The sequence below is a fragment of the Falco rusticolus genome, chromosome 1, assembly GCF_015220075.1.
Source record: "Falco rusticolus isolate bFalRus1 chromosome 1, bFalRus1.pri, whole genome shotgun sequence".
NCBI classification, from domain to species: domain Eukaryota; kingdom Metazoa; phylum Chordata; class Aves; order Falconiformes; family Falconidae; genus Falco; species Falco rusticolus.
Genome location: NC_051187.1, coordinates 14039271 through 14058583, shown reverse-complemented (window position 1 = coordinate 14058583; position 19313 = coordinate 14039271). Strand labels below are relative to the sequence as shown.

At 37.7% G+C, this 19313-nt stretch overlaps 1 protein-coding gene across 1 annotated transcript; it reads left to right on the top strand.

The window, feature by feature from the left end:
- Positions 1–459: 459 nt before the first annotated feature.
- On the top strand, positions 460–18892 carry KIAA0753 (KIAA0753 ortholog). The gene is made up of 16 exons (XM_037411084.1): positions 460–554; positions 1886–2486; positions 3780–3886; positions 4141–4203; positions 5043–5258; positions 6481–6691; positions 8093–8292; positions 9426–9595; positions 10385–10474; positions 10640–10727; positions 11144–11227; positions 12068–12241; positions 13326–13410; positions 15327–15447; positions 15619–15843; positions 18086–18892. Exons 1-16 carry the CDS (start codon positions 465–467, stop codon positions 18201–18203), a joined length of 2643 nt encoding a protein of 880 aa, XP_037266981.1. The 5' UTR covers positions 460–464; the 3' UTR covers positions 18204–18892.
- The last annotated feature ends 421 nt before the right edge of the window (positions 18893–19313 follow it).

The following is a 19313-nucleotide window of genomic DNA, read 5'->3' as shown; positions in this document are numbered from 1 at the left end:
TCAGGTACGAGCGTGCCCTCGGCCTGTGCTCCGTGGACACTGGCGGATTTTGCACAGGCCCGGCTGCCCCGGGCTCTGCCTGCGACCTGGTGCCTTTCCCCTGCCGGGGGAGCCATAGCTATGAAAGTTCTGCAGCCGTCGTAGGGTTCGTGGCGTGTGCCGCCCCCCGTTGTGGTGCTCCTCAGCTCTCCATGGGGGTATGTAAAAGAAGGCTATAAACTGTACATTTTACCTTAAATGGCAGGATTGTACTCTTTGTTTTGTGTACCACCTGTATGAGCACACGCGTTACGCTTTCTGTTTCTACATGCCTCCCCAGGTTGGTTCACTATCCGTTATTGACATCATATTGACACCAGGGATTGCTTTTGAGAGGCAGAAATAACTTATGATTCTTTTTGTGTTCACAGTTGTAATTGTAAACAAAGGAAAAATAACGGGGTTTTCAGCATTGAGCCGATGTGATGGGGCCAAGCCAGACAGCTATGTCTGATGCTACGTTTGCATTCACTGCCCAGCTACACAGGAATGAGACAGAGGCTTTACAAACACAGGTATTAGTTGATTTCTGCAGCGATGCTCAATTGGTTTTCATTTGTGATCATCAAGAAGATTACGACCCACTTCCTCAGATAGCCTGCTAGTCGTTGTTAAACGTGCATATTTGCTTTCATGATACTGTCATACATAATCTTGACACGGTTCTTTTGTACGGGTATAGATCGGAAACCAAATCTGTAAATATTTACCTGTCTGTTGTGGTTTAATCCCAGTAGGCAGCTCAGCGTACAGCTGTTTGCTCACTCTCCCTCAGCTGGATGGGGAGGGGAATCGGAAGGGTAAATGCATGAAAACTCATGGGCTGAGATAAAGACAATTTAATAGTTAAAGCAAAAGCTGTGCGTGTAAGCAAAGCAAAATAAGAAATTCTTTCACTACATCCCATCAGCAGGCAGGCGTTCATCCATTTCTGCAGCTTCATCGTGTAATAGTGACTGGGGAAGACAAGCACTGTAACTGTAAATGATCTCCCCTTCTTCCCCACAGCTTTTATTGCTGAGCATGATGTCATATGGTATGGAATATCCCTTGGGTCAGTTGGGGTCAGCTGTCCTGACTGTCTCCTCTGCCAACTTCTTGCCCACCCCTCGTCTACTTGCTGGTGGGGTGGTGTGAGAAGCAGAAAAAGCCTTGACACTCTGTAAGCACCGCTCGGCAGTAACTAAAACATTGGTGTGCTGTCAATGCTCTTTTCATCACAAATCCAAAACAGCACTGTACAAAATACTATGAAGAAATTTAACACTATCTAGTCTAAACCAATATACTATTTTAACCTCTTACTTTACTACATGGAAAAAAGAACCTGGAAACTTTATTCTGTTACCATGTTTCAGCTTTCCATTTCTCCTTCGTCATGCATCTCCATCTTTTTCTCTCTTGTAAATTTAGTAATGCCTTACTAAATCATTATGATATAATCATACCCATTTATATTACTAATGTTAATTGTTGTTATAACTCATTAATTTCATTGGAAGAACTATTAAAAAAATCTTTATAAGGGCATTTATTGTCCATTGCCTAGTCACTTTGGTGCAGATTTTTCAGTGTGTGTACCCTTCCTAAGGTGCCCATCCGAAGTTGCAGATAAGTGCCTAATGTTATTTACAAGATTATCTAAATGTTTAATTCAAAATAATTCTGATTACTGGCATTTGTTTGAGTGGACAAAATGCCTTGCATACACTGAAGAAGCACCATCATGACAGAATGCATTCTAATACGAAAGAAGATCTATCTTCCTTACTATTATATGCTAGAGGTACATTACCTGTGTAAAGTGTTCTGTGTAACATCAGCTTTTTTTTACACTTTGGTACAGCTCCAGTTTAATAGAAATGTTCCTGCACTTCCAGAGAACTTGGCTCTCAGATTATCTAATCCCCGTCCAATTGTAATAGAAAAACTGAAGGCATGCAATGATAAGAGAAATCTAGCTGTAAGTGAGGACCCCAGCATAAGAAGCTCTGGCATGTTTTCAGTGGTATCTGAGGAGAGACTAAAATTGGCTATTCAACTAGCCAAAAGGGACATAAAACGAAGACATCTTGAAGAGCAAGTGTTTGGAGATGCTGTCAATAAACCATTGCTGGTCCAGAAGTCACACCAGCACATGACTAAAGTATTCACAAGTCCAGAAAATAAAAATGCACTGAAGTCTCAAACTCTTTCGAAATATCAGCAGAAACTCAGTCAGCCTTCTAAACTGGAAACTACCGCCTCTGGCGCTAAAGTTTTTCTTTACACAGCAAATGAGGGAAAGGTAATACCAGCTGTTTTGGACTCTCCACCCACCCATGACACAGGACCAGACCCCAAGCCAAATGTGAACAAAAAAGAAGGTAAAACTATGCAGGAAGTCCGGCGGCTGCAAAAAGAATTGAGGAACTATGTCCAGAAAATTGAAGAACTGACTAAAAAAGGTGTAAGACTGAACAATAATTATGTTATATAAATATACAGTAGTTTGTTGATTTGTTTTTCTTTCTTTTTTTTTTTGGCTTGGATTAAAACCCATATTTAGTTCTGGATTTTTGAGAACCATTAACTTTTTTCAAATGGGGATGAAAACTAGAATGGCTAACCAGTTTAAGCAATAGTAGGGTTTAATATCTCTTGAGTATGGTGAGTTCCAGTCCAACCTGCAATGATAGTAAATTAGTGGTAGGCTATTTAATAATGTGGGTGAAAAAATACTGGTGTCTGTAGACCTATTGGCTAGATATTCAGGCTGGAAAAAACAGTATCATAATTAACCACATTCTTATCGGTGACAAGAAAGGGGGCAACAGCTGGTAAGATTTAATTTCACAAGTCTGACTCACCTAATTTATGGATGTACAGTAAGTAGCATGATTAATGTGCTTTCTGTCACAGTGTTGTGGGCTAATCCCGGTCTGCAGTGAAGTACCACATGCTTGTGCTTATATCCCCCTCAGTGGGATGGGGGAGAGAATAGGAAGATTAAAAGCAAGAAAACTTAGGGGTTGAGATAAGGATAGTTTAGTGAGGGAAGGAAAGATGAAGAAGAAAGAAAAACCCAAAACAAGTGATGCAAAGGTAATCGCTCACTACCTCCCACAAGCAGATCCAATGCCCAGCCAATCTGTGGGCCATGGCAACCTTCCCCAAAGAACCTTCCAGTTTTTATTGCTGTGCATGGCATGGAGTATCCATTTGATCAGTTGGGGTCAGCCTATGTGTTGGCAAGGCATAGTTGAAAAATGAGAATCCTTAGTGCTGTGCAAAGCACTGCTCAGCAATAGCCAAAATACTGGTGCGTCATGAGCACTGTTGCAGTCATAAATCCAAAACAGCACCATATTGGTGACTCTGAAGACAACTAACTCCATCCCAGCCAACCCCAGTATACACTATGTTGGTTCTTTTGTAATAATTAGCCAGAGTTTAACCATTCCTCACTTTGAGTGCTTTACCTATAACTTTATAATAAAACTAAGGGGTCACGTGATTTTGTAAACTATAACTAATAAGCTGTATTGATAAGCATTTTTAGTCAAATTCTACATAGAGACATGATGTAGAATTGAAATTACTAGCTTGCATTACTGCTCAAGGGATCCCTGCAAAATACGTGATGCATTGTGTATTAGTTCTGCACAAAAGAGTCTTGCTGCTGAATTATTTATCGTGGCTTAATCAGGATTTTCACAGGTTAAATTAAGACATGAAACTTTAAACCTCATGTTTTTTAGGGAAAGAGAGAAAAATTTTAGATCCTGATGAAGAGCAACGAGTTTGTATTAGGAGACAGAAGCAAGCTGCACGGTCAGCTCGGATGCTGTATGCACTCCAGCAACAGGTAGGAACCAGTGTTTTAAATTGGTGTGTATAGTAGCTAGTTGACTGTGATGAATTTGACAGAAATGAACTGAAACGAGAGAAATTCAATCAGGTTATCTCTGAACTTGATTTAGATTTGAATGGTGTGATTGGAGAGGGGAGCGTCACCATTGGAAAATTTGGACTTTCACTCGGGCATTAATTATTTGTTTATAGGCATGGAGCTAATTCTGACTGACTCACCTCTCCTCCCCCTCCTTCCTTGATAAACAGGTAAAAGAAATTCAGGATGATTTAGAGAAACTGAGTCCTCATAAAATCAAACATACTAAAAAGGTAAGATGTAATTATCCTTCAGGCTGTGAGTAACTTATATTGATATAAAGTTTTCTAGCTAATTGAGTTTGACTGCATAGGGTACACCTGAGCCCTCTCCAGAAGGGAGATTTTCTTTGTATCTTGACCTTTCAACTCATTTTCACAAGAAGTATGTCTTGCTTGGTCTGATACTGCCTTTGCTGCTTCCCTCTTCTCAGATCTTACCTGTCTGCAGTAAATTGGAGAGGAAGGCTGTTGGTCTTCTGCTCTTATGTGACTTTTAATTCCTTCTTCATTCCACTTCCTTTTCTGATTAACACTGTGTGCTACATTTGACTCCTTTTTTTGATTTCCTGTTGATGCCACTCAGTCTTACCAGCCCCCTTCCTGGTTTTCTTCTTGGCCCAGCATCTTTCAGAAAGGCAGTACTGAGATTGTGCCTACTGTTTGGCTGATACTGTCCTTGTGTTCTCTTGTACTTTTCCATCACTAGTATTTTCTTTTGTAACAAAAACTGGAGGATGGAGAATGCTTTATGTTTGTGCAGTTCTTGTATGTTAGGGTCAAGCCCATGACTACAGTACTCTGTTGGCATAGGTAGTAGAAACATCAGAATATGTTATAACCAGGCTATTTTATCTGAGGCTAGCATGATACTTGATATGAGTACTGTTGCGTAGCACCTTTAGTAGATTACTTAAATGCCAGTTTTGTTGTGTCTCACAAGTGGCCTCATACCCATCAGAATTATCCCAAGCCTGCGTGTTTCTCCCTGAAATCTTGACAACAATTCTTTGAATACTATCAGTATTTGTAGAAACTATAGCTATTAAAGCATTTATTTTCCATACTTCCAGTCTCGAGCTGTATCCAGATTGGCAGCAGCACACAGAGGAGCTGTACGAGCCTTGCAGGCATTTGCCAATCAGTTTACAGATCAAACAGAGCAGCAGATTCCTACCCACTACAAGGAACTGGGCAGTCTCATTCGACAACTGTCTCTCTGTTCTGCCAAGCTAGAAGTGGATTCTTCCATTTCTGACATTATCATAGATGTTTTATTGCAAGTTGAGGTAGGAAAAATAATTTTGTTTTTGCCAAAGCAGAAAAGATGTTGTGAAATATGAGACTGCAAACTATATTGTGTGTTCACAAAATGCCAGAATATCTTCCTGTTGGGTTTTTTTTGTTTGTTTTGGGTTTGTTGTTGTTTTTTTTAAAGGCCACATTTCTAATGTATAAATGTGTTTCTTATGTTCCTAAATAATGGTGGTGTAAAATAGAGTTGCGTCCTAAACATGGGAGCCACCTGCTGCGGTTCTTGTTGATGCTGTTCCCTGTCTTTATTGGCTCTCCTGGTAGAATAAGGACTGGTAGTGACAGTGACAACAAAGCACTGGTTGCTCTGATTAATTTGCCATTTTCAGCACTGAAAGAATTGGATTTTATACATTGGTGTAAGTCATGTGTTTATTCTTTTGCGATGCATGCTTTAGTCATCAGGATTAGTGGTGAGCATCTGAGCCTCACACATGGTGGTGGGTTCAGAATTGTCCAGGCAGAAGATAAAGTTGTAGCTACAAGAGTTACTTAAGCTCTGTGTCCTTCAAATGGCTTTTGTTAGTGATATCTGTTATCTTAAAATGTGTTGTTGGTATAATAGAAAAGTTCTGATTCACGTTTCCTGCTGCATTTCCTACCTACAAGATTATTTTTTTAAGTAAGAACCTGTGTAAACCTGAACTATTACAAAAATAGTATTTAATTAATTTGAATAAAAGCAACTGATAAAACAGCTGTAAGGTGTTTTATTTTCCTTAAAATATTGTTCTAGTTTTAAGAGCTGTGGTTTTATTTTTACTCTTCTGAAGTACTTATGAGAACAGTAACAGTGCTAATTGCCTGGGAACTGGAAAAGAGGTAGAGTTGTTTAAATTTGGGCTTAGCATTGGAAGAAGTGCCTGTCTGTCTTACCATAGTCATGTGAGCATTTTATTTTTTTTTGTCTGTGGCCTTTGTGTCTGTTTCTTTTTGAACATGCTGTAAGCAATTAATTTGCTAGATTCAATTGTAAATACAAAAATGCAAGTTTTTTCTCTTTAAGATTTAAGTTGATAATATGAAGAAGCTTCTGCATGAATAAGCTATCAGGAATAATCACTACTACAAAAAACAAAACAAACAAAAAAAAACCCACACCAAAAAAGTTCCAGCTACTTAGAAGCTTGAATTTGCTGCTTATTACTACATCAGGTTTATTGAGAGAGTAATTAAAATTGTAAATATATGGTGCAGGATCTGGATGCACTGCTGGAAAAGAAACGAACACCCCAAAAAGTGAAGAAATGTATTACAGCATCTGACAGCAAATCTCCAAGGAACACTAAGATGTTTCCAGCCAGAAAACAGATTATATCTCCAAAAGGAGAAAACAAACTTCTCATTTTAAAGGGACAGCATGGGCAAGAACCTAGAAAACCTCCAGCTGCCAGGAGTCTCCTGACTGGTTTGTATTTTAATTTATTAAATACATTTTTAACAGTTAACTTATCATCTGCAGTTCAGTTTTGCAGTATGTTACGTATTGTTGGTCAGAAGTGTGTAACAGCCCATATGTAGTTGTCAGATTCACATAGCCTTGCCGTGCATTTTTTTCAACTGTTTCCCTGAGATGATAGACCTGCTGCAGGTTTATATGCCTGTTCATATTATTATGATCATGTTCTTCCTATTTTTGTCCATTTCTTGTACTGTGGGCTATATTTGGATTGTTTTTCTGCAGTGTACAGCTAAATGGCAGTTTATGAGTTGACATTAATGGTGCATACGGAATATTTCCAAGTATCTATGTAGATAATACTGCATAAATGTACTATTTTGGAATGCAAAGTTGCTGACATTTTGCAAATTTCCAACAAAGCTATTGATGAACGGTTTACAGTGAAAAGATACACTGAAGCCTTGGCTCAGAATTTCCTTGGTTTATGCAATTTCTCAGCTTTTAAGGGGGCTGGCTATGTTTTGTTCTTGCCAGCTCGTTAATGTTAATGTCTTCTGCACAGTAATCAGAGTTGCAGTACTTAGAGACACATTAACTGATAGTTAAGCTGGTTTTTTTGAAGGCTTGTTTTTTTCACTACTGGTTTGCCATGCAACTATTGGGAGTTGGTTTAGTTTATTATTCTTTTACTTGATATATGGAAGAAATGGGCTTTATTCTTTCTCAGGTTGATGTGATGTAATTTACTGTTTACCACCTGAAGTATTTTGACACCTCATGAAAGCCATTATAGCTTATTACATTATTACATAATCTGTATTAATTGTTTTTCTTCTTGGGGGTGTCTTTCTCATATCTCCTACTGTTTTTTACTAGAGTGGTAAGTATTCCTTTTTACCCCTAGATAAGGTAAGTATTCCTTTCTATGCCTAGGTAAGGGTGAGAAGAATTCCATGAGATGTATTAATCTTTGGCAGTCCAGAGAGACAGTATATTGACAAGCATCTAATTATTTCCATGTGTCTTGCTGCTTAAAAAAGCATGTTTTGTTACCATTGCCTAGACTTCATATGGCTTTCCCATGGTTTTCATACTTATGTGTATTCAAATACCTATATATGTGTAAATATGTGTATGCACACAAAACCCCAAAATCTCCTGTCCATTGAAACAGTGTAAGAAAGACAATTTATTTAATACTTGATGGAAGTAAAAGAGTTTGGGTTTTTTCGTTTTTTATTTGACTTTTTTAAAATTATGGTAGAGCTTAAAAGTTCATGATTAGGTATACCTAGCATAACAGAAGTATCAAGTGTAGAAATAAAGATGATTCTTGCCCCTTTCAACTTACAGTTGAAAGTTTTATTTTTGGTACAGATAAACATTGACATGTTGCAAATGTTTCAGCAGTTCAGAAGGCAAACAGTTGTACTTATACACAGCACAATAAATTCGGAGAAGAAAATGACCCACCTACTCCAGAGAGAAATGCCACTTTACAAGAAAGCGTAGATGCATTGGTGCAACCTAGAGCTGTAAAAAAAGATCCCATCCTTGAAAGTGGCCCTTTGAAGAAGAAAAGCATGTTATTACCTGCAAAATCACAGGTATGGAAGTGATAAAAAAATTTATGCTTTCTTCTAGTTGTTCTCTGAGTTTTGTTCCATGTTGTAAGACACTGTCACACTTTGCACTTCCTCACAATTTTTTTATTCTGAGCTAGGAGGCATAAAGTACGTTATCTACCCACATTATTTTTAGTGGTTATGACAATTTTATTAAATGTTTTTTGAAAGTAGTGTTGCTGTTCCTTGGAAACACACTGTGCAACTAGAACTAATAACAGAATTAGCAAGGAAAACTTTTGCTGAAACTCATTTCATGTTTGAAATTAGCATGGTTATTTTTCAACTTGAAATTAAAGCTGAAATATTTTTCTCTTATTGGTCATCCTGTTATGAAAAATGCGCTCAGCAGTAATGTTGTGCTAATGCTGGTAGGAGGATATAAGTTAGGCAGATTGACTTTGTTGGTTACAGAAATGATAAAAACTTCACAATACAAATTCTGGTTCCTGGTGAGTCCTCCTTGCAACCATCAAAAGGCTTCTGTAATGCAAACAAATGAGTTCTTTAAAGAATATTTCAAAGTGCTACATTTTGCAAATAGTTGGGGGTTCTTATAAAACACTTTTTTTCCCCCCCTTCCTCAGAGTATCACTTTAAGCTTGAAAAGGCAGATCTGATACAGTAACATAGATGTAACTTTCATTGCTTCCCCTATCTATCTTAAAAGTGAGGGCTGTGAGCAGGAAAGTTAAGCATTTCAGAAATTCATACTGAGGGGACTAGTCTAAGTGTCCTTGTAGAAAATACAAATATGGCAATAGTATAGTCTCAGGGCTGAATAAAATGTTACCGTGGAAACCTTCTATTTGGATTTGTTAAGAGTTAATGTAGAGTCTGATTCTGGTAATTTCAAAGGAATCTTTTCCCCATGAAGAACATCACTGGAAAAATTGGGACTGTTTACAAAAAAAATAGTTGCAGGATTATGCATACGTTCTGTTCAGGCACAGTTGTACTTCCCTTTGAATCAGTTGTAAAACCTCCACGTACATTAACTGTGCAACAAAGCCAGTAGGCATGTCTTCAAGACAAATTCTGAAGCAGCATGCAAAATACTTTAAAAACTCAGCAACTGGAATGTATGTTATAAATGTGATTGTGTTCATTTTAAGGGAATGCCAAAATCTTTAAAATCAAGACGGGTACAGCCTCAAGGAAAGCATGCCCGATTTCAAGAGACAACTATAGCTTTCCAGCTAAAGGAGAACAAACAACCTGTTAAGGAGAGCAGAATACCCTGCGTGCCTCCAAACACTACCTCTCCACATGTTTCACCTAGGCGGTATGTTCACAATCTAGTGGAACCTCTTTTAGCCCTGCTTTCCTGTGGAAATGCTGCTGTACTTGTGCTAGTAAATAGGGTGGATTTGGCCTGGCTGTCAGATTGCGAAGGCAAGTGGCACAGCACAGCTTACTTCCAGATAGTTGTATTCTTTTACTTGGCACGAAGTGGCCTCATCCATACAGCCTGGGAAGAGCCATTGCTTTATGCTTTTTCCTGGATCAGGTCCAAGTATTGTCTGTGACTCACAGGCCAAAAAATGCTAGGCATGGCTTTGACAAAACACACAGTATGCAGAATGGCCATTCGGCACTGCATTAAGAATGTAAGTATTAACTCCCTGTTCCAGAAGAACAATATGTATGTCTTTGTCCTAGCCACTAATGGAGCATGGGTTTATTTATTTTAAACTATGCTGAGCATCCTGTAGACCAGGGCTCCCCAAATTTAGTTTACTTTGGGACTGCTGCTTATGGCAGTTGAAGCAGGAGATCCAGCTGCTAGATCTGTACTAGGCAGCATGCATGGTAAGATAAGAAGCTTGTCTCGCTGTGTAGTATTTGTAGATAGCCATGGTGTTGCCTGTTTGCCAGTAGCAGAAACATAATTGAAGATCCCTGGTTCTCAAGAAAATTTCCTGGCTCTATATGATCTTGAAGTCAGTATTCGTTTTCCCTCTAAAGTTTTTTGCAAGTTTTCTGAAGTAATACTCAGAATCACATTATTTCGGAAATTCAGATGTTAGGATGTGCATTTTTTAACCCTCTATGTTACTGTTTTATTTTGAAGACTTCCATGGCTTGAAGCAGAAACTTCAAAAAGAGTGAAGGTTTTAGCTGACCTTAGCAGAGGAGAAATTAAAGAAATACAAAAATTAAGGTAATGAGTTACTTTGAAGAGCTATTAAATGGTGTCAAACCTGATATGGTCTTCTCCCCACTCCCACCAGTCCCCCAAAAAGTACATTTATGTGTTTGGGGGTTTAAATTATTGTTGTCATACCAAGTTTCAGAATGGCATTGTCATTTGTTCTTTTTTGTGTAGGTCACAAAGTACTTCTCCAACCCAGTACGCAGACAAAGATGAGAAGGCAGTATGGGAGTGTTCAGAACCTCTGTTAGACAGGACACAGGTAGTACAGTCAAACTCATGGCTCTGTTTGAAGGATGTTTATACTTGCTAAACATTTACAGAGGGGCAACACAGTTTCTTTTCAACTTAGTTCAAGTCATATTTATGTAGTAACACAGTTTTGGACGTTTGGCAAGTATATCTCCATTTCAGTATGTGGGTCTTGAATTATTGTGATGAAGTTCGGCAAAGCTGCATTAATCTTTTTTGGTTAGCTTCTTGTCAAGTAGATGCATTTTTAAGTTGTTTTTGAACGGTCATAACAGTTCCACGCTGAACATGACTAGACTTGATAAGATTATTTTAATAATTCTTAAAATATTGTATTTAATGACTTAAATAAATTTGTACTAGTAGTACTAATGACTAATAATACAAAAAGCTTGATTATCATGAGAGGATTTGTGTTTTATTTAGAAGGTCAATCTTTCCTTGGAAACGAACTGTCATGTGAAGGATTCTTCATTTTTAACCCACCTTTCAACTCATGCAACTGAGAAGGTATATTCTATCTGTCTTAGATTAAAGTCGTTTGACATTTGAGATGAATTTTTAACTTTGCTGTATAGCAGAATGCATCTGGAAAAATAGTACTGATTTCCCAAACTTAGCAATTTCAACTCACGGAAGCCACATCTTTAAAACTGTCATTGTGTGGGCATGTGTGCCTTATAAAGTATTGGTTTGTAGCCATGTCCAATATGAAACAATGAGAAAGCTCTTTCTAACATCATCTCTTGTACATGTTTTGCTTGATGCAGCCTTGAATGCGTAAAGTTGTTTGGGAGGAAAAATATTTTCATATAAAATAATACAAGTAAACGAATAGCGATGTCATACCTTGGCTAATTGCTAAAACTGAAACCTATGGCTGTGGCCTGTATCCTATATATTTACTCATTACCACCTGGAGCTGCTGTGAGACTGTTCCTATATGGTAAGCTAAATGTGTGTGTAGTGTTTTGGGAAGAGTGAGGCCTTCACTTGACTTTCTTGAATTCCTGGGTGATCTCTGAACCTGTGACAGTATTGTCTTCCCATTTGGGAACATAGTTGCGTAGCAACCTTGTTCCATATCCATTGATTTTATTGGTAGGAACATGCTAACCTGTTTTTATATATTTGGCTTACTGTATGAGTGGAAGGAAAGCAAGAATTTATTTGGATTTTCATTGAAGGGAAAAGTTGAAATGGCAACTGTATTATTTCCATAAGCTGCTGTAAGGAATGTTTGATTTGTAAGCATTCTTTCTTACAGTTGTTTTGGGTTTTTTTGTTTATTTCTTGCACTGGCTGTGTGATTTTTTTGTGTTGCTTTTTTTTTTTTTTTTTTTTAAATAGCAGGTTGCAGAAAATGCAGATATTCTGAGTGATAAGCTATTGGATGATCTTTTGGAAGATACTGCTCAGGAGCTGTGGGGTATGGAGCAGCGTGGCAGGCTCCAGACTGAGGCTCTGCCTGTGGCTGACACTCATAGTCTGGAGTCAATGTTACAAAGAATGGAAGAAATTGAAGTAAGATTTTCTCTCTTGGTTGGTCCTCATTGGTGCCAGTTTCTTGTTTACTGTCCATAAGTTGCAGTATCTGTCAGTATCTACATTCTTAAATGAAGGAAGGTCTGACTGGATCAGTGTATGAAATGAAACACTTGGAAGGAGTTTGAGCTTCCAGCAAAACGTTGTGTAAGAATAGATTAATATTTGCTCTAATGGTTTTATCGCTAGCTTTAGAGTTGGTAGATCTGAGTTTGCTTCCCACCTGAAGACTTTGTGACTTAGATCATCATATGTGAATGGGAAAATCAGTATGACAATTATGTTGATTGTCTCACAAATTGGCAAGTATTTGAATATTTATGATTTTTTTTTTACACCCCACCCCCCCACCCCCCATATTTTTGTGATAATAGATCCTAGTATTTAGTAGCATGAGCATCTCAAGGAAATACACTCTGTCAATCCACAATATTTTACAGGGTGACATGGGGAAATCAGATGTATATGGTTGTTTATGCCCTTATGTATACATCTTTCTATGTAAATATTCACGAAGTTATCATTTACTTGCCTTGAATTTTCTCATATATGGCTTTCTTAAAAAATTTGCTTTGGTCAGCTTTTCCATTTTTTGGTTCACATCACATTTCAACCTTTCTGTTCAGTGAAATTTATCATAACTTAGAATTACTGACTTCAGTACCATTTACTTCTAGAGATCCATTCATAAGTGGGAAGCATGAAGTTTATACATTGTGGAGTGTCCTTATCTATATGAGGCACTTAAGCATACATTTGAATTCTCTATTGGTAAGAGAGGAACAGCTTGAGGACCCTTAGTCGTTTGGCTTACTGCTGTTGATGTGAAATGGAGGAGCTGCCATGGTACTGGCAACGTAGTTGAGTCACCAATGTATGGCATTTTGAACAAGACGATTATCTGTGATTTCAAAAAACAACCCTTTTTCTGTGTTACTTAAATAGGGCAAGATAAGCCTACTTTGACCAAGGAGGATCATCCCTGCTTTCCTATTGGGTGATAACTATCACAGCTGAGACTGCTACTAGTGTTGATTGATTAATTTTGTGTGTTCAAAACCATAGATACCAGGAGGCTGTACGCAGGAGATTCACAACTTATATGCATACAGTGATTCAGAGTTCTGGAACCCAGAAGACAAAACTGGGTAAGTGTCTTTTAATGCAACTTGGTTTTTTTCCTGTAATTTGTATCTTTAAATCCACATGGGTTTGAGATAAAATCATTCGAATAGGTGTTGATCAAATAGCACTAACCAGACACACTTTATACTACAGGTCTTTCTTCCAGAGGACAGTTTTCTGAAATAGAGTTTAAAAGTCAGTATTTTAAAGTGGAAGGATTTCTTCCTGAAACAGGCTGGGCATTTTTACCTTGCCTTTGTTGGGTGCTGCATTTGGATGGAAATCACTGCTATGCAACTTAGCTGAGGATAGGAATCATTATACATACTTCCAATCATCAAATGTTAAGTTTGAATATGGTCCTTTTCTAGGCATTTTGTCATTCCTTAGCTTAAATAGTTTTCTGCCAAATGTGAGTAATGATTTTTAGGCAGGTGAAGATGATATTCCATAAGTACATACACTCCACTTCACACGTAAGCTACTTGGATTTACTGCAGAAGACAGCTATTTACTTTCGGAGGTAATCCAAAAGCCATGTCCACTTAACATCGGTTTCATGTTAAGCTCTTCATGACTTGCCTGTCTTCAGTTTTGAGGAAAAGAACTGGGTAAATTCTGTAATCTTAAATCTTGAAAACAGTAGTGTGTTCTCATTTGACTTGGATTGCTTTGAAACACCTAGCAGTAATAATTTTCATGCTGATGAATTCAAAACTATTCTTAAAAGTGCACAGGCTGAGGTAAGGTACAGTGAGACAGCCTTGTTTGTTCCTGCTGTTGATTTACTTTAGGCAGGAGCAAACAGATAGGTATCTTCTAGTTTGCTTCTCCCATTTTCTTTCCTTTATTTTAATAAACTTTCAGTTTATATGGCTTAGAGTTTAAGAGTAAATGTTACATAAGTACTGCTGTAGCAGTGAATCCATTGCAGTTTAGGGTTTTTCTGGCAGTACACAGGAGATGATGGAAAGAGAAAAATCTTCTGAGTAATTTACTTTGTTCCTTTCAAGTGGTGGTGATAATTGTTTTTAGATCTTGCAGCATACACTCAAGTTTAATTTTTATAGCCTCAGAAAATCTGGATTTTTGTGTACAGAATTCATTGTCCAGTGTGCCTCAGCAAAAAGTATTCAATCCTTGAAAAAAAAAACACAGTTTGGTTGCTTCCATTCATCTTAATCACATTTTTCCTGCCTGTTTTTATTGAATAGAAAATAAAAGAAAGCATGTAAAGTCCTTCAGATGAAAGATGTAACTAACTTTTCACATCAGACTAAATTTTTAATTGAGGGACCTAAATAATACCTGTATGAAACTGTTCATTAATGAAAGGTAACATTCCAAACAATAGTTTGATGTTTCCCATACATAAGCATAGATACCTTAATGCTGCTTGCCATGGTGGCATGCTAATAAGGGTGACTTAAGCGTCTTGTTTTTCCCATCCCCCTGCTCTCTTCTTTATCCTACTATTTGAATGAGTACAACAGTGAAGCTGCATTGATTTTTCCAAGCTGAGTATCTGATCACTTTAATGTACTGTTTTACACTAGTTGGAAAATCTCAAAATAAGACTTGTGAAGACTTATCCCAAATCTTGTTGGATTTTTTTCCCATCTTGGATTTACTACCAAGCTTAATAGACTACACTAGTTTTAGAGTAGTGTTTTCTATCTCTCCTCTAGAAGTATCCGCTGACACAACAAACTATTTATCATAAAGGTAGGATTTCTAAAATGCTCAGCTTTTAACACACTCTGAGGTCTTGGAAATCTTGTATTGAATTTAGATTTTAGGGGCTTGTCACCATCAATACTCTACTTATCTGAAGGACTTACACTTAAAAGAAGCAAAAATCTTTGTGAAGATTTACCTGCAGTAAATGTAATTTTTCTCTTCTAAAGAACAATTTTAAATGTTATTTTCTTCCTTCTAGAACAACAAATTGCATCAGTAGCTACAATACCTACATCTCCTCATCCAATTCAGATAACCAAATTAATTGGACACGCAGAGCCGGAAATGGACTTTTTATTTGAAAAACGTTTTGATGGCAAGTAAGTGAACTGTTCATCCCTACACTAAACTATGATGCATATGAGCTGTGTGTCTTAATTATAGTGTTTTCATAATAGAAAATTATGGTCACTATTTGAAGAGGTTTTCTGATCCATCAAAAAGGTACTTGAAAATCCAGTTCTGGCTTAATGGCTATTGTGTATTTCCAGTGATATTGATGAAAACAAAGAAGCAGAGGAGAAGCTGCAGACTAGAAATTACATTCTGCAGCAATTGACTCGGAATTCTCTACAGAAAGAGTGCTATGTATCTCTCTCTGTGCCAAAGCATATGCTCCAGAGCGTCTTGGATTATAACAGCAGATACAAGCATCACTTAAAGCTTATTTCCCATGAGGCAGTAGGCAGTTTCAATCCATGGCAGATTGCTGAGAGGTATGTGAACTATCTTTTGTGTTTTTGAAGTGAATGTATGGGCTGATGAAAAGGTTTTTCTGTCCCTATTCAGGTAAGGACTGGGGAGGGGACCCTTTAAATTCCAAATTGAAAGCCAGAAGCAGTAGGCTATTGCACTGTTTCTCTACTGGTACTTGGTGTTCATTTTTAAGGTAGTTGGATAAAACAAGATATGTGAGCAGAATGTCCTGGAGGAGTGATTATTTTTCACGGTTTTCTATGGTGTTACCACAAAAACAACTGTGAAATTTAGGGTAACGTTATTTTCAGAAGGCTGTCATCAACAGGTAAATTGAAGGAAAGGAAAACAACATTAACTTTTTTTTCTGAGTGGAAAAGAAATAAAGTGCTGTAAATAACTGAGCAAATTTTAATCTTTGTGCTGAGGGATTTTGAAGTTGATGTTTCATGGAACAACAGTAGATATTCTTTAAAAGGAGTCAACTGGATTTAGCACAGATTTCACTGCTTTCTCTTCCACAAGTCTTCATGTTTCATGGAGTTCACTGTGGGAAGTGTGACATAGGTGGCTTACTAACCCTTAGTACAAATAGAAGAGGTGAAGAAGCAGTTAACAGTCTCTCTGCTGTTCACATCCTGGCAAGGAAAACTTGTTACACTGAATGTCTGCTAAAGCAGGCAGGGTACAATGTAAGCTGAAATACCCACCCTTGCACTGAAGCTTCAATAAGTGCTCAGTAACAGGTAGAGCAGCTACATTATATCACTGGTTACGATATCATATGAGTGATAGCCTACAACTGCCTACAAATCGTTTTCAGTATGTATGATACATTTCTGAATCCCTATTGGTCTTGTAAAGTCCCAGCCCAAAAAATGCACGGAAATATAGGCTGAACTTGAAAGCTTGCTAGTCCTGTTCTTTCAGAACTGAAGAATCTGGCGCACGACTGTAACAGTGGAAATCAGAAGACTTCTAACAATGGAGGAGAGAAATGAAACCAGAAAATTCTGGAGTATTAAGAAAGAATTTTTAAAAAATCTAACGTCAGTGGTTGTAGATGAAATGATTTGCCATAATTTGCTGTACTGGCAGTTTGGGCATCAGGCTTAATTGCCAACAGTTTTTAAAGTTCTGCACACATTTTTTAATGTAGTGGCATTGGAAATAAGTGGTATAGCTCATTTGAACAACATTTGACATCTGCATCAGTGTTTCCTTTCCGCGGGACCAGGTTCTGCAATATTTGAGATGACTTGCACATGTGAAGTTAATTACGTGCATTGATGGTTTGCCCACTGAATAAGCAGAGGCAAATTTTTAATAACTATAGTTAGACCGCTGTGTTTTGATCTACTGAACTAAACCAATGAAATATGCCTTTGTCAGTTCTCAGTGCTGGCATTCTGCCTTCGACCTTTTAGTAACTAGCGTGAGGCTGGGTAGTGCGAGGACTGGAACCTTCTTGGGGTTGGCAGGTGGATGACATGGCAGTGAATGTCTCCTGACAGCTGGGTTCCACTGCGGCCATTTGCCTGATGTTACTGAATCAAGCTACAAGCCGCAGTCCGATGCCCAGCATGCGTCACTGGGCGTGGTCATACCACCGGAAGGGCATTACAGATCTTTTCCGTAGAACGTATCCCACAGTGTTCAAAAGAACCACTCCTATGCCATGCTCAAAGGTCTTGGGAAGACTAACGTTATGATATTTTTAGAATATACACAGAACTGAAGGGAAGTTTTCAAAAGGCTAGTAGACAATTGTGTTCTTACATTAAAATAGTTTTCCATTCTGTAACATCTGCTGTGGTCCAGAGATCACTGAAAATTGAAATTTCTCATCTCGCTTTTCCTTAAACTTTGTTTTTCTCACTAAGTCCTGATTAAGTGATAGCTAAAATCAGTAAAAAGCTTCCCATTTGCTTCAGTGGCTTTTGGGTGAGCACCATAATTTGTTAACTCTTATTCCTAAAGCAGGATTAGTATCTAAGAGTTTGAAAAAAGAAAGCAACGGAGATCTCTCAACACTTTTAAGCCTGAAGTATGTCCTTTGCTATGAATCGGACTGAGGAAATAATTTCTGGTATCTTACACAACACATACTAGATCTTTCCTTGGGCTAAGCAGTAGAAAGAATGAAAAAATACAAGCATTACCTTTTAAAATCAGAACATTGATATCAATGGCACAAATGACTGGAATTTTAAATCTGACTTTCAGAACCTTTTCCTTTTCCTTCCCTCCCTCTCCCTCAAGTCTTGCAGAGCAACTAACAGAAGAAGCCCTATGTGATGTGGCAGCAGAGCTGCAGGATGTTTGTGAGGATTATGCAGAAGCTGTGTTCACGTCCGAGTTTTTGCAGCCTGTGCAATAAATGCTTTCAAATCTGCCCCATTAGCAAATGCGATGTCAGCCTCAGCCTTAACTGTCTTATCTGATTATATAATTTTCCATGCGTTTTTTTTTTTAAAGTCTGTGAGATTCTGTCCACCAAGTGAATTAAGTCCATCAAGGATTCATCTCAGATTTTTGTAAAGCCATTATCATAACGTTTTCCTTTTCAGACTTTATTATACTGCATTCATCCAGACTTTTTTTAGCCAGTGTTTCAATAGAATGAAATAAACTGTTACAGGTAAAGTTTTATGTATTTGATAGGAGTACCAATCCATTTGTATACCTGCATTACTTCATCCATTTTTATGTGTGATCATCTTACTAGACTGGGAGGGGGACTGGGTTCGAGCACTGTCACGAACAGTTCAAGCAGGCTGTTGACCTATGAGTACAGCCAATGTCTGTGCCATGAGAATCCTTCCTTTGGGTAGCGACATCCCCAAGTCTGAATGTAGCACCTCTTCTGTTCGATTCTGAATATCACTAGTACATCATGCATGGACAAAGGAGACTTTTCAATATAAACGCATCATGGAGATTTCCTTTCTTTTTAAAGTGCTCTAAAATATTATGATTTTATCCGCATTTAGTGGTCCAACCCCACGTTCCTTCCTCTTAAGAATCTCATTGAAATAAAGAACAATAAAATAAATGAACAACTGGGAATTCTGCGATGTTGACTTCTTGTTTCAAGTAATCAGTGTACTAAGTTTCAGCTATGCCTGGAGCCAGCAATGAGTAAGAAGTATTATGGTAGTATTCTAGGGAAATGCAAATCCAACCCTTGAGGTAACCCAAAATCCCATGTAACAGTCTGTTTCCTTTAACCTTATTTCTTTTTTCCCAATAGTGTTTGTCCTATAACAGAATAATTTTTAACCTTCTAAGATTATTTTTATTTTCTCTTATTAGAAACATACATTTTAAAATAATTATTTTATTGAAGGATGGTTTACTGTTTTGTCTTGAAATTTACACCAAATGTAACGATGTAAGTGTTATTGCTGATGTGTGACTTTGCTGATGTGTGATTTCTGTAATTTAAAACACTATTTAAAGCACTTATCTTTTTAATTTCCAAGATTAT

What these genes read in the sequence shown, in the direction of transcription:
- KIAA0753 (XM_037411084.1), top strand. Translation starts at nt 465, where the DNA reads ATGGGGCCAAGCCAGACAGCTATGTCTGATGCTACGTTTGCATTCACT. An exon ending in AAATCAAACATACTAAAAAG is followed by an intron (nt 4,204 to 5,042) that starts GTAAGATGTAAT and finishes CCATACTTCCAG; the next exon opens with TCTCGAGCTGTATCCAGATT. An exon ending in CTCTGTTAGACAGGACACAG is followed by an intron (nt 10,728 to 11,143) that starts GTAGTACAGTCA and finishes TGTTTTATTTAG; the next exon opens with AAGGTCAATCTTTCCTTGGA.